General features: G+C 51.1%; 1 protein-coding gene across 1 annotated transcript; it reads right to left on the reverse strand.

Moving 5' to 3' along the window:
* Positions 1-5,565: 5,565 nt before the first annotated feature.
* On the reverse strand, positions 5,566-20,693 carry LOC306958808 (interferon-induced very large GTPase 1-like; the record flags this gene model as incomplete). The annotated part of the gene is given in 6 exon segments (XM_079550395.1): positions 5,566-8,781; positions 8,785-8,898; positions 9,063-9,700; positions 11,933-12,014; positions 19,790-20,035; positions 20,637-20,693. Coding segments are annotated over 6 exon segments (4,353 nt in total).
* Between the last annotated feature and the right edge of the window lie 1,855 nt (positions 20,694-22,548).

The following is a 22,548-nucleotide window of genomic DNA, read 5'->3' on the forward strand; positions in this document are numbered from 1 at the left end:
TGGGATGAGGGACTGCTGAAGGAGTATCCGTGTATCCTGTGCCTGGCAATGCCATTTCAATGCACTAATGAAAGCGTACATATAGTCCTTAGGAAGGACTTTTGGTGGCCTTTGTATATACCTTGTAGCTACTCTGCTGGTAATTGTCAGCTAACGAGCGCACTCTTAAGAAATATTCCACTTCCAGGAGAATAAAAGTCAATGCATCTCTTAGTGTCTCCAGTGTCCTTGTGACCACACTGATCTCAACTGTAATTCTTCAGTAATCGAGATGTGGTTTGGGTTTTTTGTTTATTCCTGGAGAAAAAGAATGATTCCGAAACGGAGTACAGAGAGTTTGGGGATGAGGAGATGCACAAAGTGCTGAATGTCAGCAGGCTCAGCTGAGAGTGAAGGTGCTGCTGTTTCCAGAAATGGCTTTGAACTCAAGTGCCTGAGGTGGTTTGAAGGAGGAGGTTTACTGCACAGTGTCTGGACAGCGTTGGAATGAGCAAATTGCTTCTGAGAAATGAGTGTCACTGATGTTAGCCTCAATAAACCAGAAAAACAAAAAGTTTGGATTGCTTTTTTTTTCCCCAGTCTGTTTGCATGAAGAGTTTCTGTGGGGGCTTGTGGTGAGGTCTTTGCTTTCTGAAGTATGAAACAGCTTTTCTCAAACATGCCCAGAAATCACACTGAGCTCCAGCACCCACATGCATCGTCAGAACCAGCCCTGCTCGTGTATCTTGTGCACTCTGTAGCAGCCTGCATGCAACCTGTGTTCTGAAAATTCGGACAAAACAAGCTGCAGAAACCTTTGAGTCCCACGTATGAATGAAACCAATCCTGCAAGTCCCCTGTGGGCTGGCACAGCCTGAGATAACAGGTGGCTGGCGACTGTTGCTGGCTGTAAATCTCGTGCAGTGCTGCTGCTCTGCACTGAAGGGAGCGCTGCATAGCAGCGTGGCTGGGGTTGGAAGTGAGAACGTGGGGAGAAGCTCTTTGGTTTTGCTGGCCATTCCGTGCTTCCCTGCTGATCGAGGTACGCCAGCTCTGCAATCCCTGGTGTTCCCATGCATGTAGGAGTGCGTTCCCATGGCTGTGGCATCGTGTAAGTGCTAGAAGCTCTGCACCCACCCGGCTGCATGTGGCATTTTTCTTCCAGCAGCTGCAAATTGCATAACTGTGCAGTCCTACTTTGCAGGGGGGGAGAACGAGCACGACCATCCCAGCGCAAGCCCTGGGGGCTGTTGCAGGCAGCGACTGGTTCCTACAAGCTCGGTGGGGCAGGGCTGCAGCCTTTGGGACGTGACTCATCCCTATGGCTCATCCTGGTCTGGTGCCTGCTGCCTCTCCCTAGTGTTGGGGTGAGGCTGCTGTGTGCGTCCACGCTGATCTCTGCGGGTACCTGAGGGCTTTTCCTCATGATGCAGGCAGAGATGGGCCTTTTCTACAGCTGATGGGGACAGGAGATGGAGGAGCCTTTGCAGTGCTCCCTCACCTGCTCACGAGTAAGGTTGGTGCCGTGCTCTGTGCTCCTCTGACCCTAGGAAATCCTGCGCTTGGGGCTGGCTGGGGTCTCAACAACCCCTGAGCTGCATGGGGGAGGATGCAGCTGGGCAAAGAGGAAGGGGGGATGACAGAGCAGCCGTGCCCCTGGCAGCCCTGTGGTGTGCCTGCAGAGGGAGTGCCCGGGCAAAGGTTCCTTTTGCTTTCCTGGTTTCAGTGCTGTGGGTCTGTGCTCACCCGGGGGAGAGGTGTGAAGGGGAGTGTGGTGGGGAGGGGGATGGAGGAGGGATCCAGACTGGGCTGGGAGCACTGGGGCATGCTGGTGCCCCTCATTATCCCCAGGTTTGTGGAAGGGGTGGGGGGCTGGGGCTGATCTCATTTCCTGGGTGCTCCGGGATCTGCACCCTCACACCGAGCACCAGGACTTCATCCTAGCTTTGGCCCAAGGGGCGGCACGAATCGGGTGGTCTGCACTGGGTGAAGGAGTCGGTGTTCACTGCAGTTATCGCAGCGCTGTTTGCAGGGAGCCCCTACGCCTGACTGGATCCCCCCATGGAGCCCCGGGTACAGGATGGAGCCAAGGTGCTGCAGGAAGGATGTTTGCCCAACAAGGTGAGCAGAGCCGCAGCCCCCACAGTGGGTTGCTGGGGGATATGAATGCAGCCACTGGCACAGGGATGGCAGAAGGGCCGTGTTTCAGGATAGGTGATTGCGGCACGGGGGGCCACCCTGACCCTATCCCTCCCATGGGGCTGGGTAGCAAAGGGACACCCACAGCTCACCCCTCTCCTCCTAACACAGGTGCCCCCAGCAGAATGGACGGTGCCAGAGGTGTGTGCGTGGCTGAGTGCACGACACGGGGACCTGGCACCTCTGGCAGCTGAGCATGCAGTCACTGGGCGAGCCCTGCTGCGCTTGACGGAGGGGACACTGCAACGCATGGGGGTGGCACCGTGCAGCCGACGCTGGGAGCTGCTGCAGGAGCTGTTGGGCCTGCGTCTGCAGCAGGAGCTGGAGGAGCTGCTGTGCATCGTTGGGGGGGAGCAGCATCCACGGGGCCATGGTGACGTCCCCACAGCTGGACCAAGATCACCTCCATCGCCAGAGTGAAAGCTGCGGGCAGGGAGGTGACGCCATGTGATGGAATTAAGCACGTGATGTGGCAGCAGTGCTGGAGGGAGTTCTGAGGCCACAGTGTTCCCAAAATATCCCAAACACAGCTGGTGATGTAGGGATGTGTAAGGAGAAGGTGGCTGCTGGGTAACAGCAGTGGGTACTCCTGCATCCTGCAGAGCAGGGGAGACACAATAATGCAGTGGGGACTGTCCCCATCCACCAGATCTTGCTGCAAGCCCGGGGTGCAGCAACCCACGTCATGGGACCTCCTTTAGTTGAGTACTGTATATCACCTGGGGTTGGCAGAATGAGTAGGGCATGGAGCACAGCTGTGGGCCTCAATAAACATGGCTGGGTCTGTGAAACTGCTGAATGGTCGTGCCTGAGTGATATGCCACCTCCTGGGCAGCACGTGTAGGGCTATCCCTTTTTCTGCCCTATTTCCCTATTTATTTTCCCATTTTTTTTTCCCCTGTTTTCCAAGGGAAATGAGACAGAGCAGTCTCGACCCAAGGCTGACTTGGGTGGGATGGCCGTGGGAGATCTGGACAGGCTGAGAGTTGTGTTGTGAGGAGGCTGATGGTACTCAACACAGGCAAGTGTGGAGTCTACAGCAGGGGAGGAATAACTGCATGCATCAGTAGAGGTTAAAGGCTGAGATGCTGGTGAGCTCTGCAGGAAAGGACCTGGGGATGCTGGTTGAAGTGGACCAGCAGTTGACTAGTAGTTGACCAAAGGTTAACCGTGAGCCAGCAGTGTGCCCTGGTGGCCAAGAAGGCCAGTGGTACCCAGAGGTGCATTGCACAGAGAGTGGACAGAAGGGTGATGGAGGTGATCCTTCCTTCTTCTCCTCCATGGAGAGGCTCCACACCTGGATGAAATATTCCGTATGGGCCTCACAAGGGTAAAGCAGAAAGGGACAATCCCTCACCTTGCTGGCAGCCCATCTTCTGATGGGGCCCAGGATAACATTGGCCTTTAGGGCTGCAAGTGCACACTGCTGGCTTGTGTTCAGTTTTAGATCAACCAGGACCCCTAAGTCCTTCTCAGCAGGGCCGCTCTAAAGGAGTTCTTCACTCAGTCTGTATACACATCTGGGATTCCCTTGACCCAAGTGCACTTTGCTTTGCAGAAACTCATCAGGTTCACAAAGGCCCAACTTTTGAGTTTATTAAGGTTCCTCTGGATGGCATCCCTTCCTTCTGCAGTATCTGCACTGCTCAGCTTGGTGTCATCAGCAGACCTGTTGAGGGTGCATTCCATCCCATCACGTATCGAGTACTGGTTCCAAGACCAACCTCTCATTGCTCATCACCGGCCTCCACCTGGACGTGCATCCACTTCTGACCAGTTCCTTATGTGCTAAAAAGTCCACCGTATCTCTCCAATTTAGATATAAGGATATGGTGTAGGACCATGCCAAAGGCCTAGCAGAAGTCCAGGTAAAGACTCTGTGCCTCGCAGTTCCAATAAATAAATAAATGAGGATTTCAGGGTAGGAGGACTGCGCATGTAGATTTTGTGGCAGTGGGCACAGTCTGACTACAAAAAAGGGGAATGCTGTCTGGGTGGAGTCCCACAGTTCCTCGGTGATGAGGGCCACAAGGTTGCTCAGAAGGCTGGAACACCTGTCCTATGAAGATAGGTTGAAAGTTGACCTTGTTTGGTTCAGAAAAGAGGACGCTCCAGGGAGACTTCTTTGTGGCCTTCCACTACCTAAGGTTGCCTATAGGAAAGCTGGAAAGGACAATTTGTCAGGGACTGCAACATAGAATGATTTTAAACAGTGAGGGGGGATTTAGATTTAGAAATTACCAAGGAATTCTTTAGTCAGAAGGTGCTGAGGCCCTGGCACAGGCTTCTCACAGAAGCTATGAGTGCCTCATCCCTGAAGGTGCTCAAGACCAGGCTGGATGGGGTTTTGGGCAGCCTGACCTGATGGGAGGTGTTTCAGCCCATAGCAAGGATTGGGGCTGGGTGGGCTTTAAGGCCCCTTCCTACTCTAACCATGCAAGGATTCTACAACAATTGTGCCTTAAACGGAAGAAAGCACGCTGAGACCAGTCCAGTCCAACTCTACCAGTTTATTAGCAAAGACTACAAATTATAACAAATCACAAAGTCTCCAGGAGAATCAACTGTACTGCAGGAACTGTGCAGCAAACCCCACTGTCTGCTGTGCTGGTACAGGCAGAGCTGGTGAGATGTTCTCCAGACCAGCAACCAGTTCCCACCTGCCTTCACAACACAGATGCTGACATCACACACTGCTGATGCCTACTGAGGAAGCTGCAGAGATAACTAATTCTCTACGTTGGTTATACGGGGGACTTTTGCCCAGAATCCAAGCACATGCTAAATGTAGTTAGATTGGCTGCAAGATGAAGGGAAGTGTGCCAGGGGATCTGAGCAGGAGCTCATGGAAGTGTGAGCACATCTTAACATAGGAAGGATACCTAATGAGCGTGCAATTAAATCACTGTAACTGAGCTGAGCACTAAGTTTAGCAAGAAGGGGTTTTCAGCTCCCCACAAATGTTTACCTGCTCTCAGACATCACTGTCCTTTCTTTAAGTGTGACAAGGATTTCCTGCAGGGAATCTGTTCTTTTGCCAGAGTCATTTATTTTCACATAGCTGCAGATAATTTGGTACTTTCCAATGCTGCCTTGGTCTCAACCTGGTCTGTAGGAATGGTTGCTGCAGAAATGTGTTCTTTTTTTTGCTCTAAGACAAAGCTGATGCAAGTATCTATGGCAAGAAGAGGAGTTTGACTTTATCATGAAGCAGGGGCATTTCTGAGGAGTGGCAGGAACAGCGTACCTCATTCTGTGTGCAGTTAGATGCAGTTCTCTTGACATTGTTGAAGGCTGCACATTTGCAACAATATTTTGTGGATGTCCTCATGCCATGTTCCTCCAAAATGCAAAGCAGTTGCAGATTTTCCTTCGTGTCAACTTAGCCTACCTCAGTTCGTCAAGTGCTTCCTGCTTTGTAACTGTGTGCCATGAATCAGGGATTTCTCCTTTACCTTGAAATTTACCTTCATAGAATTCTTCTAGCTGTGCCCTGAAATGAGACACAAACCATTTCCAGTATTTTTGCATGGATGTATCAGGAAGAATGTTCCAAGTGGAATAAGGATGTCCTGCATCTCGGTATTTCTTGTATGGGATCCATCTGTCACCAACCCTGAAGGAACACTCGCTAGCAACACTGCTAGAACAAATATCAATGACCAAGTTGTCTGTTTTATGCCATTTGTATCTGCCCAAAACTTCTGGACGATGGAAGACAAGCTGATGGTCTCCATCATGGTTTGGTATAGTGTTTGTGCAAACTGCCTTACAAAATGGACACTGCTCCTTGCACCCTGGAAACTGTTCCAGCAGTATTTTATGAGGCTGCTTTTCAAATGAGCTCAAATCAGCACAAGCAAACTCTTCCTTGAGACGATCCCTCAGGGAAGAAAGTGCCTCCGTCATGGCGTGATTCAGGAACTCTATGTCTGTTATCTCCAGGTGTTCAATGCCAACCAGGTCACTCCTGGGCAATCTTAGGACCCCTCCAAGTTCTCTGCAGAATTCATCCAGCCAAAGAGAGATTCTCTTATTGCTGTCTCTTCTGTCCTTAACAAATGTGGTTGACGCAACGACAGCTTTCAGAATGGCTTCATAGTACTGGGCAAGAGTTGTATCTAAAAACATCACCAGCCGACTGTTCTCATCTAAACAGTATGTCTCAACACGTGTCTGAATGTAACTCTCCAAAAAGTCTACTGGGGAAATAAGGTACTGCTTGAATTTTTCAAACTCTTCTTCTTGTGCCAGGTACTTCAGTATGCAAACTTCCAGATTGGCTCTACTGCCGTTGAAATCTGGTATTTCGCTCCTCATGCGTTCAGCTATGACAAGAGCTGTCTTGTCATAGACGGCCAGGCGAAGACCTGGGGCAATCTTGCTGCACAGGAAATCAGCAAATGTTGTGACAGAAGTGGCTCCTTGGCAAGAAATCTGGAAACATGTGAAGAAATCTTCTCTCTTGCTCTCCAGGTAGATGACTGGGTCATTTGCTTTCCTAAAGGCTGCGTGCATGTCTTTGAACCTGGCTGCTGCCATTCTGCACAGATACACTGAAAGATCTATGCTGTAATCTTTTGAAAAATGGTATTTTTCTGAGCTAGGGACAGCTTTCATACCTTCCTGCACTTCATTTAGTATTTCATGAATGAAAGTGTGACTGTAATCCATTTTGTCCTTTTCCTTCTGGTCAATGTTTTCCTTCACACGCCTTATGATGCGATCTGTAATGACCTGTAAGGTGCTCACATTAGACTCACCAAAACCATAAGGAATAACACCCAAAACCTTTTTCTTGGGTATGTGTTTCTTCTCATCAAGTGAAAAGGTGGTCTGTTTGGAAAACTTCCCAATTCGTTCATCTATTTTAGGCTCCTTAAAGTGTTCTAGAAGGACATTTTCTATTTCCACATCAATGTTCACCTCTTCCAGAGGGGGAGCATCAGAAGACACGTCAGTAACCCAGGTTAGCCAGAGGGAATCAAAGCTCCTTCTCAGTTCTTGTTCACTTAATCCCTGGCCTTTTACAGACAGAGCCAGCTCCCTGCTCTTTTTCAGGAGCTCATTTTCATATTCAGATTTCCTCTCATCCAGTCTACTCTGGTTCTTTAGTTCTAGCAGTTTCTCACACTTCCTCCTGGTTTCATCAAGAAGGGATGCTTGTAGATCTTTCAGCTTCAGTTCCGTACTAGCTTTCCACTGAATCAGTATCTCACAGTCTCTGTCCTCACTGAAGAACTTCTCCATTTCTTTTGTGATGGCATCACTTGTTTCTTGCACCCGTTTTTGAAGTTCTTTTGTGGTGATCTTCTCCAGCTCTCCGTTCCGAATCTCATTCTCCAGCTGCATTTGCAAGTCTAAGATGCGCCTTCTCAGTTTCCAGGTCCACTGACTAAAGGAGGTTTCCAGTTTCTTGTATGCAGCAATCTCCATCGAGTTCTTGAAGCTGAAAATGAAGTTTTCATTCCGCAAGGCGTTCCACAGGTCACTAATACGAACTTTCAAGCTGGAGAGCCTCAGAACACTGCCTGGAGATTCCTTCCTGGCAGCTAGGAGAATTTTGCTCTTTAATTCCTGGACGTTCTGGCTGTAGGTGGGGTTGGGTGGTGCCATTGGCGGGTTACCCTCCCACAGGTGAGCAAAGTAATGAATGTGGGTGTTCACGTCAAAGCGGATGACATCACTGAAGCAGGTGATCTCACAGAATTCCTCCTGAACTGCTGTCACTGTCATTTCATCCAGCTTCTCCTGCAGACGCCTTTGTCCTTCCATGTTCTGTTCCTTTGCCGTTATTTCGCCCACGTTTTGATGTACAAACAGGCAGCTTGGGGAAAGCCTGACTTGCTTCATCCTCAGAAAAGCCTGCACTGTGATCTGAAGGATGTCTTGCATTTCTGAAGGGTTCTCTCCAAAGATGTTGATCAGAGTCATGTTGCCAATGCCAGTGACAAAGGTGGCCAGCTCGTTGTCATGATTCAGTGAGTGCTTATCGGCCATCTCTATGGCACGAAGTCCCTCCGTGTCCACAACCAGCATGTAATCAAAGTTCACATCCCGCTGCAGCTCCTCGTCCACTTTAATGAGCTGCATAAAAGCTCCCTGGGTGCATCTGCCAGCACTGACACTGAACTGGAGACCGAACATGGCATTCAGTAGGGTTGACTTCCCTGTGCTCTGGATGCCAAGCACGGAGAGGACAAAGACTCGCGTGTCACCTAACTTCTCAATTAACCTGTCAAGGATTGCTGCAACCCATTGTAAGGGTACATACGAAGCATCACCATCCATCAGCTCAATGGGGTACCCTGAAACCATCAGATCAGCTGCAATTTCAGGTAGTTTTTGTAAACGTTCATCTTTGGAGTTTGTTGATTCAAGAGCCTCATAAATCTGTCCTACCTCTCTCAAAATATGCTCAAGACCAATGGACGAATCATTGATTTCACTGGAAAGGGAATCTAACTTTTTCATCATTCGAGTTTTGGAGTTGTTTTCTTCATTGCTTTTCTTCATTGCCAGGATTTGAGACCATAACTGATGATACTCTCTCTTCAGTTCATCAAGGCGATCGGAGGACAGGTCATCCATAAAGACCTTCATTCACTGCAGGAAGTACTTCTTGGTGTTGACAGGCTGTGACTGGAGAAAGCCAAGGACTGATTTCATGAGATGATTGAGAGGAGGGGCCTTGCCCAGTTGCTTTCTTCTTATTGCAGACTTGTCCATTTAAATTTCACACTGGCTTTGGCAGAAAAGCTTGGGCTGAAGCCCAGCTGCTCCATGGACTTGGTGAAATTGGCTTCTGCTGCAGAGGAGGAGAACTCCTTCCTCTCAAGCCGTGAGCCTTGTTCTGGACCAGCAAGCCTGAAACCAGCTGGGACTCCGATGAGCTGCTCTCGCTTTGCCAGCACATCTGCCAGGCTGTTGGTTTGGTAAATGCCCTGCAGAGCCAGCCCTCCTGATGCCCGTCTCAGGACCTCCTCATCAGAGACATTCTCACTCCTGCCCAAAGACATCTCCTGCTGCTCCAGTTGCTTCTGGATGCTTGCAAGCACATCTGCCAAGGCCTTCTCTGGTGGTGGCCAGTACTCCCTGGGAATGTCCATGGCTTGCCATACTGCCTCCTCTTTCTGTCTTAAAATCTCCTTGCTCTGGCTGAGGCTGTGATGCATTTCTTTCAGCTCCTGCAGAGCTAACTTGGCTTCTTCTTGCCTCTGCTTCATCATCTCCAGGCGCTGCTTCTGCAGCTCCTCAAGAGTTGCTTTGTTGTCTGTAATTTGGAGAAGCTTTCGGAGTGCCGTTTTCTCCCAGGGGTACCGTACTGCACTCTCCAGCTTCAGATAGTCTTCATATTGCAGATGTTTCAAGGCTTCTTTTGATTTCACACCTAATACCTTCAACAACACGATAAGCCAGTATTCTTCATCCAGTCCTTCGCTCTGAAATATTTCTGCCAGCTGTTGTTTAGCAAGATTTGCCTTTTCCAAATCCTCTGCTCTCTTCTCCTGGGACTCCGTGGCTATGGAAGAGGTAAACAGACTTCAGTTAAAGGCACGTTAGAAGAGGCCACCACTTCTTCATAGAAGAGGCCTCTCTGCACCTCCAGGGATTCTTCCTGCCCTGCTGCTCAAACCCAACTTTGGGCACCACAGTAACACACAGGTAAGGACAGACACACAAACACACCACAGACTTGGCTGCACAACCAACCATGGACAGTGAGCTCCCTTCAGCAGCACCCAGGTGTATCCAGCAGACTGGTCTCACCTGTCACTGGTTCTCCTTCCTTGCAGCACACAGACATGAGGTAGAGAGTGGGATTGCACAGGGACAGAAAGGAGGCAGGACAGAATGCAGTGACCAAGGCTTGCTCTGACACGTGATCTGCCACTTGTCTCATTGCAGCAGCTCCTTTTGTATCCTCTTCTGCCTTTTCCTCAGTTTTGTTCCCTTTCTACTTTCCTTCAACATCATTCCACTGGCTGTCCTCAAATATCTCAATGTATTCTGTTTCCTCTGGTTAATCCATGTTGACCCTCTCTAGAGCAGAGCCCAGAGTGTTCTGTTACCTATGAAGAGCCATTGGAGACTTTGAGTCATCAGCATTTTCTCTGCTAACCCCTGTCCATGCAGTCGTTGTCCCGGTGCGGTTTAGTTGGTCACTGCCCCTTTTACGTATCAGTGCCTTGACACTGGAAAGGTCCTTGATGGGATAACGGCAAGGAAGTGAGGACTCTCACTGTCCACATACCATTTCAGTGCTGTCATACAGAGCTGATAATTATTTCTGTCTGCTCAGGTGGCGACTGAGATTTATTCAGTGCACAAAACCTTCCTGTGCTATCAGCTCTCATATCACCAACAACATGCTACGGCTTTTTCATCTCAGGAATTGATGCCAGGCTCTTGCTACTGTGCTCTTTTGACTCTTGCAGAGGCTTTGTGCTCTCTTTTCCCCCAAGTAAAATTTAAAGAAGGGAAGATTTAAGGCAAAACATCAAATGGATTTGCAGTCTGAGTTCTCTCACCTCCCATCTTGGTGGGGACACTTGTCTTTCCGGAGGACGCAGGGCACCAGGGCACCAGGGCAGCACACAGTCAATTGTCAGGCCTGGTAGACAAGGCAGGGTTGTGAAGAAGAAGCTGGGGACCATTCCAAGAATTCAGAAGGAAAAACACAAGGAAAGGTCCAGAATCCTAAAGGAAAAAAAAAAGACGCTGATGGGAGGGCAGCTATGAATGCAGATGATTCGTGAGACAAAGCAATAAAGGCCAGCCCTTCTCCTGCCCCAGTGGGACCTGCCCAGGACAATGGTGGAAGTGCCCTGAGGTTGCTGTAGGAATATAAATACCACTGGGGTGGTGCTGGAGGAGCACCATGTTCTGAGGATGGAGGGCTTGCCGGGTATGGGAGGGAGCAGTGGGACCCAGGACTATCCCAAGCAGCCTGGGGTTCTGTGAACCTTGCAGGCTCTTTGTCATTGACACCACAAGCATGCTGGGAGCCCCCAGGACGCTGGTTCTTGCCAAGAGGTTACAAAGGCATCAGCTCTCACAACCTCCATCCGTGGGAAAGGATTCTCTCTTCCAGAGAAGCCAACTTGATCTTTAATAATCAAATTCATTCATTTCAGAAAGGAAGAGAGCCCTAGAAGCACTTTAAGGCCAGAAGTTGTACCAGAGGAGGTTTAGGTTGGACATTAGGAGAAACTTTTTCTCTCAGAGGGTGGTCAGGCACTGGAATGGCTGCCCAGGGAGGTGGTGGAGTCGCCGTCCCTGGCAGTGTTCAAGAGGCGCCTGGATGAGGAGCTACGAGATGTGGTTTAGTAGCTTGTGGTACTAATAGGAATGGGAGGGTGGTTGGACTAGGTGATCTTGCAGGTGGTTTCCAACCTTGCAATTCTGTGATTCTGTGACTCAGAGGATGGAGGGCCTGCAGGGCACCAGCACCCTAGGGAAACCTCAAGCATCCTAGGGTTCTGGTGCAAGGCTCCCTGCTCTGCGTGGCCCTTCAGAGGCAGGGAAGGGACCAGGGGGACCCAGAGTCATCTTGGTGCAGCCCCAAGCAGCCTGGGGTTCTGTGAACCCTGCAGGCTCTTTGTCACTGAGACCACAAGTGTGCTGGGAGCTCCCACGTTGCTGGCTCCTGCCAAGAAGAAAAAGGCGTCACCTCTCAGCATTCTCCATCCTCAGGAAAGGTCAGGAAGCCAGCTGGGCTTTAACAAACAAATCCTGAACTTAGGAAACTTACCGGGTATTCTCCGAAAATTGAGCTGGAGAAGCGCTTTCAGTTTCACGAGGGCCTGAGCCTCTTCCAGGAAAGGCAGTGATTTCTGAGAAGCAGAAAACCTAGCAAGCCAGTCTTCCCTTGGTCATACATAAAATAATGGTTAATGGAGCCTGGAACACATCCTGGAGGGGCACAGAAGGGGCAGGGAGGGGAAGGCAGCGTTGTGTTCCCTCGATGGGGAACCCCAATGAAAGCAAAGATAAGAAGGACGGATGTGTGCACGGCATGTTGCGCAGACACAGCTGTCAGCGATGGTCCCAAAGCGGTGTGCACTGTGACACACGTCCAGCAATGCTGCACCGAGCTCTTAAGGCAGTAATGAGCGCAGCATGCCAGCATGCAGAGTGGGGCCACAGGGCTGCAGCGCTCTGTGTTGGGCTCTGCTCCACAGCCCTCCCAGTTCTGTCCTGGGGGTCTGCTTCCAATCCACCCTTGCACTGCCCTTCCCTCCCGTGCACTTTGTGCTTCCATCCCTGCCATGTGCAGCCCCCGATCTGGGTGCCGAGTCCTTCATGCTTCCCTTCTCCACTCCCCCCTGCCCCCAGTGCAGCCATTGCCATCACAGCCCCCACAGCACAGCCCCTTTGCCCCCTGCCATGATCCCCTCTTTCCTGCCGGCCCTCTCAGCCCAGCACCATGACATGAAGCACCAAGCAGAGGACCAAGGGGCTCCCAATGGGTGTGAGTGCCCCTGCCCCACCCCAGGCACAGCAGCCAGGCCCTACCTGCACTTTCGGTGCTCCACAGCCCCAGTGCTTTCTGAACCTGGCTCTGACCCTCCTTTTATATAGCCTGGAACCTCTGCACAGGCTGAAAATGAAACTTGGCAGCTGCAGGAAAACTGAGATGGTCACTCAAACTCTTTGGATATGGTCATGCAGTCAATTCCTTATGCATGTGACAGCACAACCACTAAATCCTATTCTCTGGGAGGCTGAGATTCCCAAAGCAATCTTGAAACCAACAGCAGTCAGCTCAGGGAGTTCTTGTAGCACAGGGAAAGCCCCAGGGCTGGAGCAGGACAAGCACGGTTGCTCAGAGGCACTGACCCCTTCTCTTTCCTATCAGTGATTTCTCAACTAGACTGTCTCTGCATAGGAATTGAAGTCATTGGAATTCTTATAATGTTTGGGACAACATGGTGTGAACCCAGAAAAGGGCCATGAAGATGCTCTGGGGCCTGGAGCAGCAGTGCTGGGAGGAGAGCTGAGAGAGAGAGCTGGGGCTGCTCAGCCCAAAGCAGGGGAGTCTCGCCAAGATCAGACCACATAAATCCTCACAGGAGGTGCAGGGGATTGGATCCAGGTTCTGCTCTGTGGTGCCCAGGCAATCACGGGGCACAGGGCACAGCCTGGAGCCCAGGAGCAGAGCAGTGGAGCCCATCAGCAGCACTGCAGTGCTGGGTGGGTACTGGAGCCCTGGCACAGGGAGCAGAGAGCAGTGGAGGCTCCTCCTGGGGGATCTCCCACAGCCCAGGCGGCTCTGTTGTGGCAGGGGGGTCCGGGGGGACCCAGAGATATCTTGGTGCAGCCCCAAGCACCCTGGGGTTCTGTGAACCCTGCAGGCTCTTTGTCACCGAGACCACAAGCGTGCTGGGAGCACCCAGGTTGCTGTTTCCTGCCAAGAGGTCACAAAGGCGTCATCTCTCAGAATCCTCCATCCTTAGGAAAGCTCTGGAAGCCAGCTGGGTCTTTACCAATCAAATCCTGACCTTAGGAGGTGTATTGGGCATTCTTCTCTGAAAGCAAAATGTGCCTGAGAAGCACTTTCAGTTTCACAAGGGCCTGAGCCTCTTACAGGAAAAGCTCTGATTTATGAGAAGCAGAGTAGGCAGGCATGGATCTGGATGAAAAATAAACAACCTTTAACCCTGTGCTGAAGGTGTGCATGGAGCAAGGGCTGGGAGAGCAGAGGGCAGGACGCTGTTTGCTGCCTCTGACATCAGGTGGCCCCTGAGGTCACAGCCCCAAACCCACAGCCTCCCCATCGCCAATTAGTGCCGAGGCCAGGGATGGCACTGACATCAGGGAGTGAGCTTGGAGAGTGTTCCTATAGGTGTGCATCCCTCGTTTATTGGCTGCTAACTAAACTGAACAAGTGATGCAAAATCAATCACTCACCACCTCCTGTGGGTAGCCTGATGCCCAGCCCGTGCCTGAGCAGGACATAGCTGTCTTCTCATCCTCCTCGTCTCCCTTTTCAGTACTGAGCATGAAGTTACAAGGCATGGAATATCTCTTTGCTTAGTTTGGGCCACCTGCCTGGTGGTGCCCCCTCCCAGCCTCTTGTTCATCCCTCCATCTATTCACAGTGAGAAACAGAGAAGCACTGCTCTGCCTCAGCTAAGACATCCCTTGTTGTCAGCACTGGTTTTGTTCTGGAAACTAAAACACAGCACCTTAGGAGCCGCTATGAAGGAAATCAATTCCATCCCATCTATACCTAATTTACTTCATCCTCTAAAGGAGAGCTGATAAAATTGGAAAGAAAACAAAAAGAAGAAAAAAAAAAGAAGAAAAAATCACTGGTGGCCAGAAAGCTGGAATAGGTGAGAGGTTCGATGTCATGGCCTTAAGCTGCACCAGGTGAGGTTCAGGCTGGATGCACTAGATGCACAGTCTGTGTCTCTCCTGCACTGAGGACTCCACATCTGGATGCAGTACTCCAGGTGAGGCCTCACCAGCACAGAGCAGAGAGGCAGGATCACCTCTCTTGCCTTGCTGGCCACACTTCTTTTGATGCAGCCCGGGGTGTGGTAGGTTTTCTGGGCTACAAGGGCACATTTCTAGCTCACGTCCAACTTCCCATCGGCCAGTATTCCCAGGTCTTTTTCAGCAGGGCTGCACTCAATCCTTTCGTCCCCGACTTGTATTGGTAATGGGGCTTGCCCTGACCTAGGTGCAGACCTTGCTTATGGATTTGTTGAACCTCATGAGCTTCTCCTGGACCCACTGTTCAAGCCTGTCTAGGTCCCACTGGATGGCATCCCATCTCTCTGGTGCGTCGACTGCCCTCCGCACTTGGTGCCATCAGCAAACTTGCTGAAGGTGCATTCAACTCCACTGTCAGTGTCACTGATGAAAATATTAAAGAGCGTCACCCCGAGCACTGACCCCTGGGGGACAGCACTTGTCACTGATCTCCATTGTTATGGTTTTATGATTTTTGGTCATCAGTATTCCACACCATAACATCATGTAATGCACTGGGGGGGGTTTGACTTCTGCCGAATGTTCGTCCGACGGAGAAGAACTGCATTTTCCCCAGGAGGCTTTGCGGTCAGCAAGGAGATACAACTCTGTGCGAGGTCACCTGATTTCTTCTTCTTCTCCTGCTCTTCGCCGTCTGCGCTTCGCCATCTGCACTTCGCCGTCTGCTTTTCTTCAGTCACTCAACTGGACTGCACGTCTCACCTCAGCATTGTGGTGAGGCCTATCTACCATTCAGACAGACTCTCTCTCTTTCTCATTGTATTTTGCTAATACTATATTTAGTAAAATAGTATTTTATAGATATATGTAGATATATAATCTGAGTTCCACCTCAGATTATTGCTGTTGTTTTCAAGTATTTTGGGGTCCCCTGTTTCCCCTTTCCCGAAGGCTTGGATCCACAGATCCCTCCGCCCTGCTGGTCACGGAACCGGGCCGAACCAGCCCATAAGCAGCTGACAGGTGGTTTACTTGGCAGCTGGCCTAATGGCTGCAGGTTGGTGTCACTTGCCTCTGAGAGGGAAACGGATCCTAGCCCAGAGCAAGCAGGGCTCATTGAGAGGGCCTTAAAGTAGGTGTGAAGGGGGAGGGGGATGCAATGAGGCTTTCTGGGGTAGAGCAAGCAGTCTGGGATTTTATACTGGATCCAATGGGGGAAGAGAGTTGAGCGCAGCGGGACAGGGAAAGACTTGGGGCTGCTGTCATACAGGAGATTGTGGGGAAGAACCTCCACTGTCCTGTAGGATCTTCTGGGAATTCCTCAGAGGAGGATACGAGGGTACGTTGCTGACTCTCCATGTGAAACCTTCTCATGTCTCTCTAGGAAACAGTGGGGGAAAACTTTCAGAATTCTCTAGGAGGTTTGAGGGAGGGCCCCTCTAGAAAGGTGGCGTGTCAGAAAGCCCAGCTGGACTGCCTTTACACTAGGCGTCCCTCAGGGGTCAGTGCTCTTCAACACCTTCATCAATAACAGATGATGGCATCGAGTGCAAGCTCAGCAAGTTTGCAGATGTCACCAAGCTGAGCGGTGCAGTCGATACAATGGAGGGAAGGGAAGCCATCCAGAGGGACGTGGACAGGCTGGAGAAGTGGGCCCATGTGAATCTAATGAGGTCCAACAAGACCAAATGCAAGGTGCTGTACATGGCCTGGGACAATCCCAGGCATTTATACAGACGGGGGGGGGGAAGAACTCCTTGAGAGCAGCCCTGCAGAGGAGCTGGGGGACTCGGGCCAGCAGCGTGCACCACCAAGAACCCAGCATTTGTCATTGTTGAGCAGAGGAACTTGTCCAGTTGTCACGGAGGGATGGGAGAAAAGCCAGAAAGCTTTGCAGCAAGCAGGGCCTAGGGGCTTCTTTCCTAAGAGGTTTCTTCCTTTCAGGGAATTCCTTCCAAAGTACATAGTTCAGTGGGGGCCTTTTATGACCCGCTTCTCACTTCCTTTATTTTTTTTTTTTTTTCCCCACATCTTCTGTTTTCTCTATTAGTGTGACATTCCTGGCACTCCCCATAAGCCATCAGGGAGTGGTGCCTCAGTTGCCATTGCAAAGCATTATGGCCTTTAACAACTGTTAGCTCCTTCAAGCACTCCTTCCCCCCCGAAAAAGACTGCTTGCCTTTGCAATCATAAGCAGAAATATTGTGGCATGGTGACACCCACTCCTCGTCCCCATAGATAATTCTCAGTTGTTGCTTAGAGCCTGATTGCCAGGAAAGCCTCCCAAAGTTAGCTATGAGCCAAGGAAAAATAAATAAGGGTTCAGCAGTCATCTTTCACACCATACACATACGTAATTCAGAGATAAAGATGTGGTGTGGGACCATATCAAAACTCTTGCAGAAGTCCACGTAGAGACTCCTGGGCCCCACAGTTGCAATAAATAAATCAATGAGGGTTTCAGGGAAGGAGGGCTGTGCATATAGATTTTGGGGCAGCGGGTGCAGAAAGTTTGACTACAGAGAAGGAGGATGCTGTCTGGGTGGAGCCCCACAGTTCCTTGGCGATGGGGCCACAGGGATGCTCAGAAGGCTGGAGCACCTCTCCTATGAAGATAGGTTGAGAGTTGGGCTTGTTCGGTTCAGAAAAGAGAATGCTCCAGAGACTTCTTTGTGGCCTTCCCCTAGCTAAATGTGCCTATGGGGATGCTGGGAAGGATGATTTGTCAGGGACTGTGACAGGGAATGAGATTTAGATTTAGAAATTACCAAGGAATTCTTTAGTCAGAGGGTGCTGAGGCCCTGGCACAGGCTGCTCACAGAAGCTGTCAGTGCCTCATCCCTGGAGGTGCTCAAGACCAGGCTGGATGGGGCTTTGGGCAGCCTGACCAGGTGGGTGGCGTTCCAGCACTTAGCAGGGGTTGGCACTGGGTGGGCTTTAAGGTTCCTTCCACTCAAACCACAGAACCACAGAATCACCAAGGTTGGAAAAGACCTACAAGATCATCCAGTCCAACCATCCACCTGTCACCAACAGCTCTCACTAAACCATGTCCCTCAACACAAAATCCAGACGTTCCTTGAACACCTCCAGGGTTGGTGACTCCACCACCTGCCTGGCTGCCCATTCCAGTGCCTGACCACTCTTTCAGAAAAGCAGTATTTCCTAACGTCCAGCCTAAATCTCCCCTGGTTTGGCAGCTTGAAGCCATTCCCTCTAGTTCTATCACTAGTCACACGAGAGAAGAGGCCGACCCCCAGCTCACTACGACCTCCCTTCAGGTAGTTATAGAGAGCAGTGAGGTCTCCCCTGAGCTCCTCTTCTCCACACTGAACATTCCCAGCTCCTTCAGCCGCTCCTCATCAGCCCTGTGCTCCAGACCCCTCACCAGTCTTGTCGCCCTTCTCTGAACCCGCTCCAGGGCCTCAATGTCTTGCTTGCAGTGAGGGGCCCAAAACTGGACACATTATTCCAGCTGCGGCCTCACCAGAGCTGAGTACAGGGGGACAATCACTGCCCTGTTCCTGCAGGCAGCACCTTTTCTGTGCAAGCCAAGATGCCATTGGCCTTCCTGGCCACCTGGGCACACCGCTGGCTCACGTTCAGCTGAGCACCAATCAATACCCCCAGGTCCATTTCCTCTACACAGTCTTCCAGCCACTCTGCCCCAAGCCTGTAGCTTTGCCTGGGGTTGTTGTGGCCAAAGTGCAGGACCCGGCATTTGGCCTTGTTGAACCTCATCCCATGGGCTTCAGCCCAGCCTTCCAGCCTGTCCAGATCCCTCTGTAGGGCCTCGCTACCCGCAGGCAGATCCACACTTCCAGCCAACTTGGTGTCATCCACAAACTTGCTGAGGGTGCACTCAGTGCCCTCATCCAGGTCATCAGTACAGATACTGAAGAGGACAGGCCCAGCACCAACCCCTGGGGAACACCACTCACGACCGCTCACCAGCTGCATTTAGCTCCATTTACCACCACTCTCTGTGCATCAACAGCCTTTCCCTCGTCTACCAGACGGGTCAGAAGATCATAGAAGGAGATCAGGTTGGTCAAGCAGGACCTGCTCTTCCTGAACCCATGCTGGCTAGGCCTGATCCCCCGGTTGTCCCACACCTGCCACGTGATCTCCTTCAGGACAATCTGCTCCATAACCTTCCTTGCACCGAGGTCAGGCTAACAGCCCTGTAGCTCCCTGGACCCTCCTTACGACCCTTCTTGTAGATGGGAGTCACATTGGTAAGCCTCCAGTCTTCTGGGACCTCACCAGTCAACAAGGAGCGCTGATAGATAATGGCGAGCGGCTCGGCTCTCACCTCCGCCAGTTCCCTCAGCACTCTCGGGTGAATCCATCCGGCCCCATGGACTCATGACAGTCCATCTGGAGAAGTAGGTCTCTGATTGCATCCTCCTGAATCGGGGGAGGGTTCCGTCTGCACCCCAGCTGAGACCACCAGGTCAGAGAGTGGAGTTCCCTGAGGATAACTGGTCTGACCTTGAAAGGCAGACATAAAGAGGGCATTCAGAACCTTTGCCTTTTCCTTGTCCTCAGTGCTCACGTTCCCAGCCTCATCCACTAAAGAATGGAGATCCTCCTTAGTCCTCCTCTTACCGTTGATGTATTTGTAAAAGAGTTTCTTGCTCCTTTTTACCCCTGCAGCCAGGTTGAATTCAAGCTGAGCTTTTGCCTTTCTGATTTTCTCTCTACACATCTTAACAACTTCTCTCTGCTCTTTCTGAGTCGCCCATCCATTCTTCCGCAGGAGGTAATTCTCTTTTTCTCCCAGAGCCTCAAGAATAGCTCCCTATTCATCCACGCCAATCTTCTTCCCCAGCAGCTCATTTTGTGGCTCAGGGGGACAGCCGGCTCCCGTGCCTTTAAGACTTCCTTCTTGAAGAGTGACCAGCCATTTTGGACCCATTTACTCTCTAAGACTGAAACCCAGAGCATTCCCCCTACTAGCCTTCTGAATACTTCAAAGTCCGCCCTCCGGAAGTCCAAGGTAGCAGTTTGGCTGTTCCCCCTCCTGAGTCCACCAAGAATCAAGAACTCTACCATTTCATGGTCACTCTGTCCAAGACAGCCCCCGACCTCCACATCTCCTACCAGACCTTCTCTGCTTGTCAACAGCAGGTCTAGCGGGGCAGCTCCTCATCAGCTCTCTCACCAGCTGCATCAGAAAGCTATCCTCCATACACTCCAGAAACCTCCTGGACTGCTGCTTCTGCACTGTGTTGTATTCCCAGCATATGTCAGGGAAGCCAAAGTCCCCCATGAGGACAAGGGCCGGCGATCCTGCAGCTTCCACCAGCTGCTCGTAGAACTCCTCATCCTTCTCTTCATCCTGGTTCGGTGGTCTGTAGCAGACGCCCACCAGGATGTCTGCCTTGTCAGCCCTTCCCCTGATCTTCACCTGTAGGGATTCAACCCTATCATCCCCAGCCGGAAGCTCGATAACATCAAAGCACTCTCTAATTCAGAGAGCCAGGCCGCCACCCCTCCTTCCTTGTCTGTCCTTCCTGAAGAGTTTGTAGCCAGCCATTGCAGCACTCCAGTCATGGGAGTGGTCCCACCATGTTTCCGTAACCATGGCAATGAGGTCATAGGTAGCCTGCCACACAATGGCTCCCTTCACCTATGACTATCACCCTCCTTCCTGTGCTGGAGGAGGCGGTCTTCAAGCGTGGAGCCGACCTCCTCTCCTTAGAAAAGCTCGGAGGCAGCCCTTCCTCCTCATCCTCAGCCACTTCACCCTCCAGTGTCAGGGCTTCAAACCTGTTACATAGAGGCACCTGGGGAACCGAGGTAGGTCGGGATGGGCATTGCCTGTGTCTCCGAGCTGGGACCTGCTGCCATTCCTCCTCTCCTCTCATGTTGGCTCTCTCAGTTTGACCATGGCAGGGGAGAGGGTCCGCTACAGTCTGGGGGTTGCAATCTCTGCTTCTTTCTTGCAGAGAGTCTCACCAGCAGTCTATCTCCCTCTCTCACTCTCTGATGGTTCTTCATCTCTCTACCTCCTCCCTAAGCTCCACCACCAGGCTGAGCAGCTCATCCACCTGCTTGCACCTCATGCAGGTGGCATCCTTCCCATCCTCCCCCAGCAGCAGCAGGCTCAGGCACTCCCTGCAGCCAGAGACCTGAACCGCCACACTTCTGGGCATGCTCTCCGTCTGGGTTGCTGCAGCCTTCTTTGGGCAACCGCCTGGTAGAGACCATGTTTGAACCTGCAGTCGCAGGGTCTGTCAGTAGGAGAGCAGCCTCCTGAGCCAAGACAAGAACACTGATGTGTCCTGCCACAAGATCCACCTCCCACACCGACTGCTGCAGGAACGGGCAGCGTGGGCTGCACTCACAGTCTGCCTTCCCACCCTGTTATCAGTGCACAGTAACACCCTTTTCCCACCTTTTCTCACCTGGCACATTAGGTGGGCAGAAGCTAGCTTCCCCCCTCCCAAGGGCTGCTTTTAGCCCCGCAGAAAAGGGCAAAAGAAAGCAAGCATGCAGAGAGCGGTCCAGTCTCACTCTACCAGTTTGTTAGCAAAGACTGTCATCCAAATCCGTGAAGAAAACACTCAAACTCCAAGGTGGTGTTAGAAAGCAGCATTCCGTTATTCCTCACAATGCACACCAGGTGACCTGACAAGCAAGCGCGCCTTCTCACAGTTCCGGCTCTACATGTTTTCAGTTAAGGCACACATATGCAGTACAGTGGCACACATATGCACTCATTTTCAAGGTCTCATAGACAGGTGCTAATGTCCCTTTGGGCGTGCTCAGTGGTGTTTAGGGTGGTCGAGTGCCCACCTTACTACTTCCCCTTTTATCACCTCATCTTCATGACTGAAGCCTTTGACTCACTTTCATTCGCTTTTCCCCAGCTTGGGAGGTTTCCACTGTTCATTAGGCCATGGTGAGCCAGTTCTTAGAAATAATGTATGCAGAAGCCATGGAAAATACCCTTACATGCTTTGAGGCAAAAGAAATAAGTATTCTGTTGTGCCTCCAGGACTTCTCATAAGGCAAAATCATTGAGGGTGCCCAACATCAGGCTGGATGGGGCTCTGGTGGGAGGTGTACCCCTAAGTGGATGTTGAGGCTGGGTGGGCTTTAAGGCCCCTTCCTACTCTAACCATGCAAGGATTCTACAACAGTTGTGCCTTAAACGGAAGAAAGCACGCTGAGACCAGTCCAGTCCAACTCTACCAGTTTATTAGCAAAGACTACAAATTATAACAAATCACAAAGTCTCCAGGAGAATCAACTGTACTGCAGGAACTGTGCAGCAAACCCCACTGTCTGCTGTGCTGGTACAGGCAGAGCTGGTGAGATGTTCTCCAGACCAGCAACCAGTTCCCACCTGCCTTCACAACACAGATGCTGACATCACACACTGCTGATGCCTACTGAGGAAGCTGCAGAGATAACTAATTCTCTACGTTGGTTATACGGGGGACTTTTGCCCAGAATCCAAGCACATGCTAAATGTAGTTAGATTGGCTGCAAGATGAAGGGAAGTGTGCCAGGGGATCTGAGCAGGAGCTCATGGAAGTGTGAGCACATCTTAACATAGGAAGGATACCTAATGAGCGTGCAATTAAATCACTGTAACTGAGCTGAGCACTAAGTTTAGCAAGAAGGGGTTTTCAGCTCCCCACAAATGTTTACCTGCTCTCAGACATCACTGTCCTTTCTTTAAGTGTGACAAGGATTTCCTGCAGGGAATCTGTTCTTTTGCCAGAGTCATTTATTTTCACATAGCTGCAGATAATTTGGTACTTTCCAATGCTGCCTTGGTCTCAACCTGGTCTGTAGGAATGGTTGCTGCAGAAATGTGTTCTTTTTTTTGCTCTAAGACAAAGCTGATGCAAGTATCTATGGCAAGAAGAGGAGTTTGACTTTATCATGAAGCAGGGGCATTTCTGAGGA

This window comes from Tetrao urogallus, assembly GCF_951394365.1.
Source record: "Tetrao urogallus genome assembly, chromosome: 2".
Classification (NCBI taxonomy): domain Eukaryota; kingdom Metazoa; phylum Chordata; class Aves; order Galliformes; family Phasianidae; genus Tetrao; species Tetrao urogallus.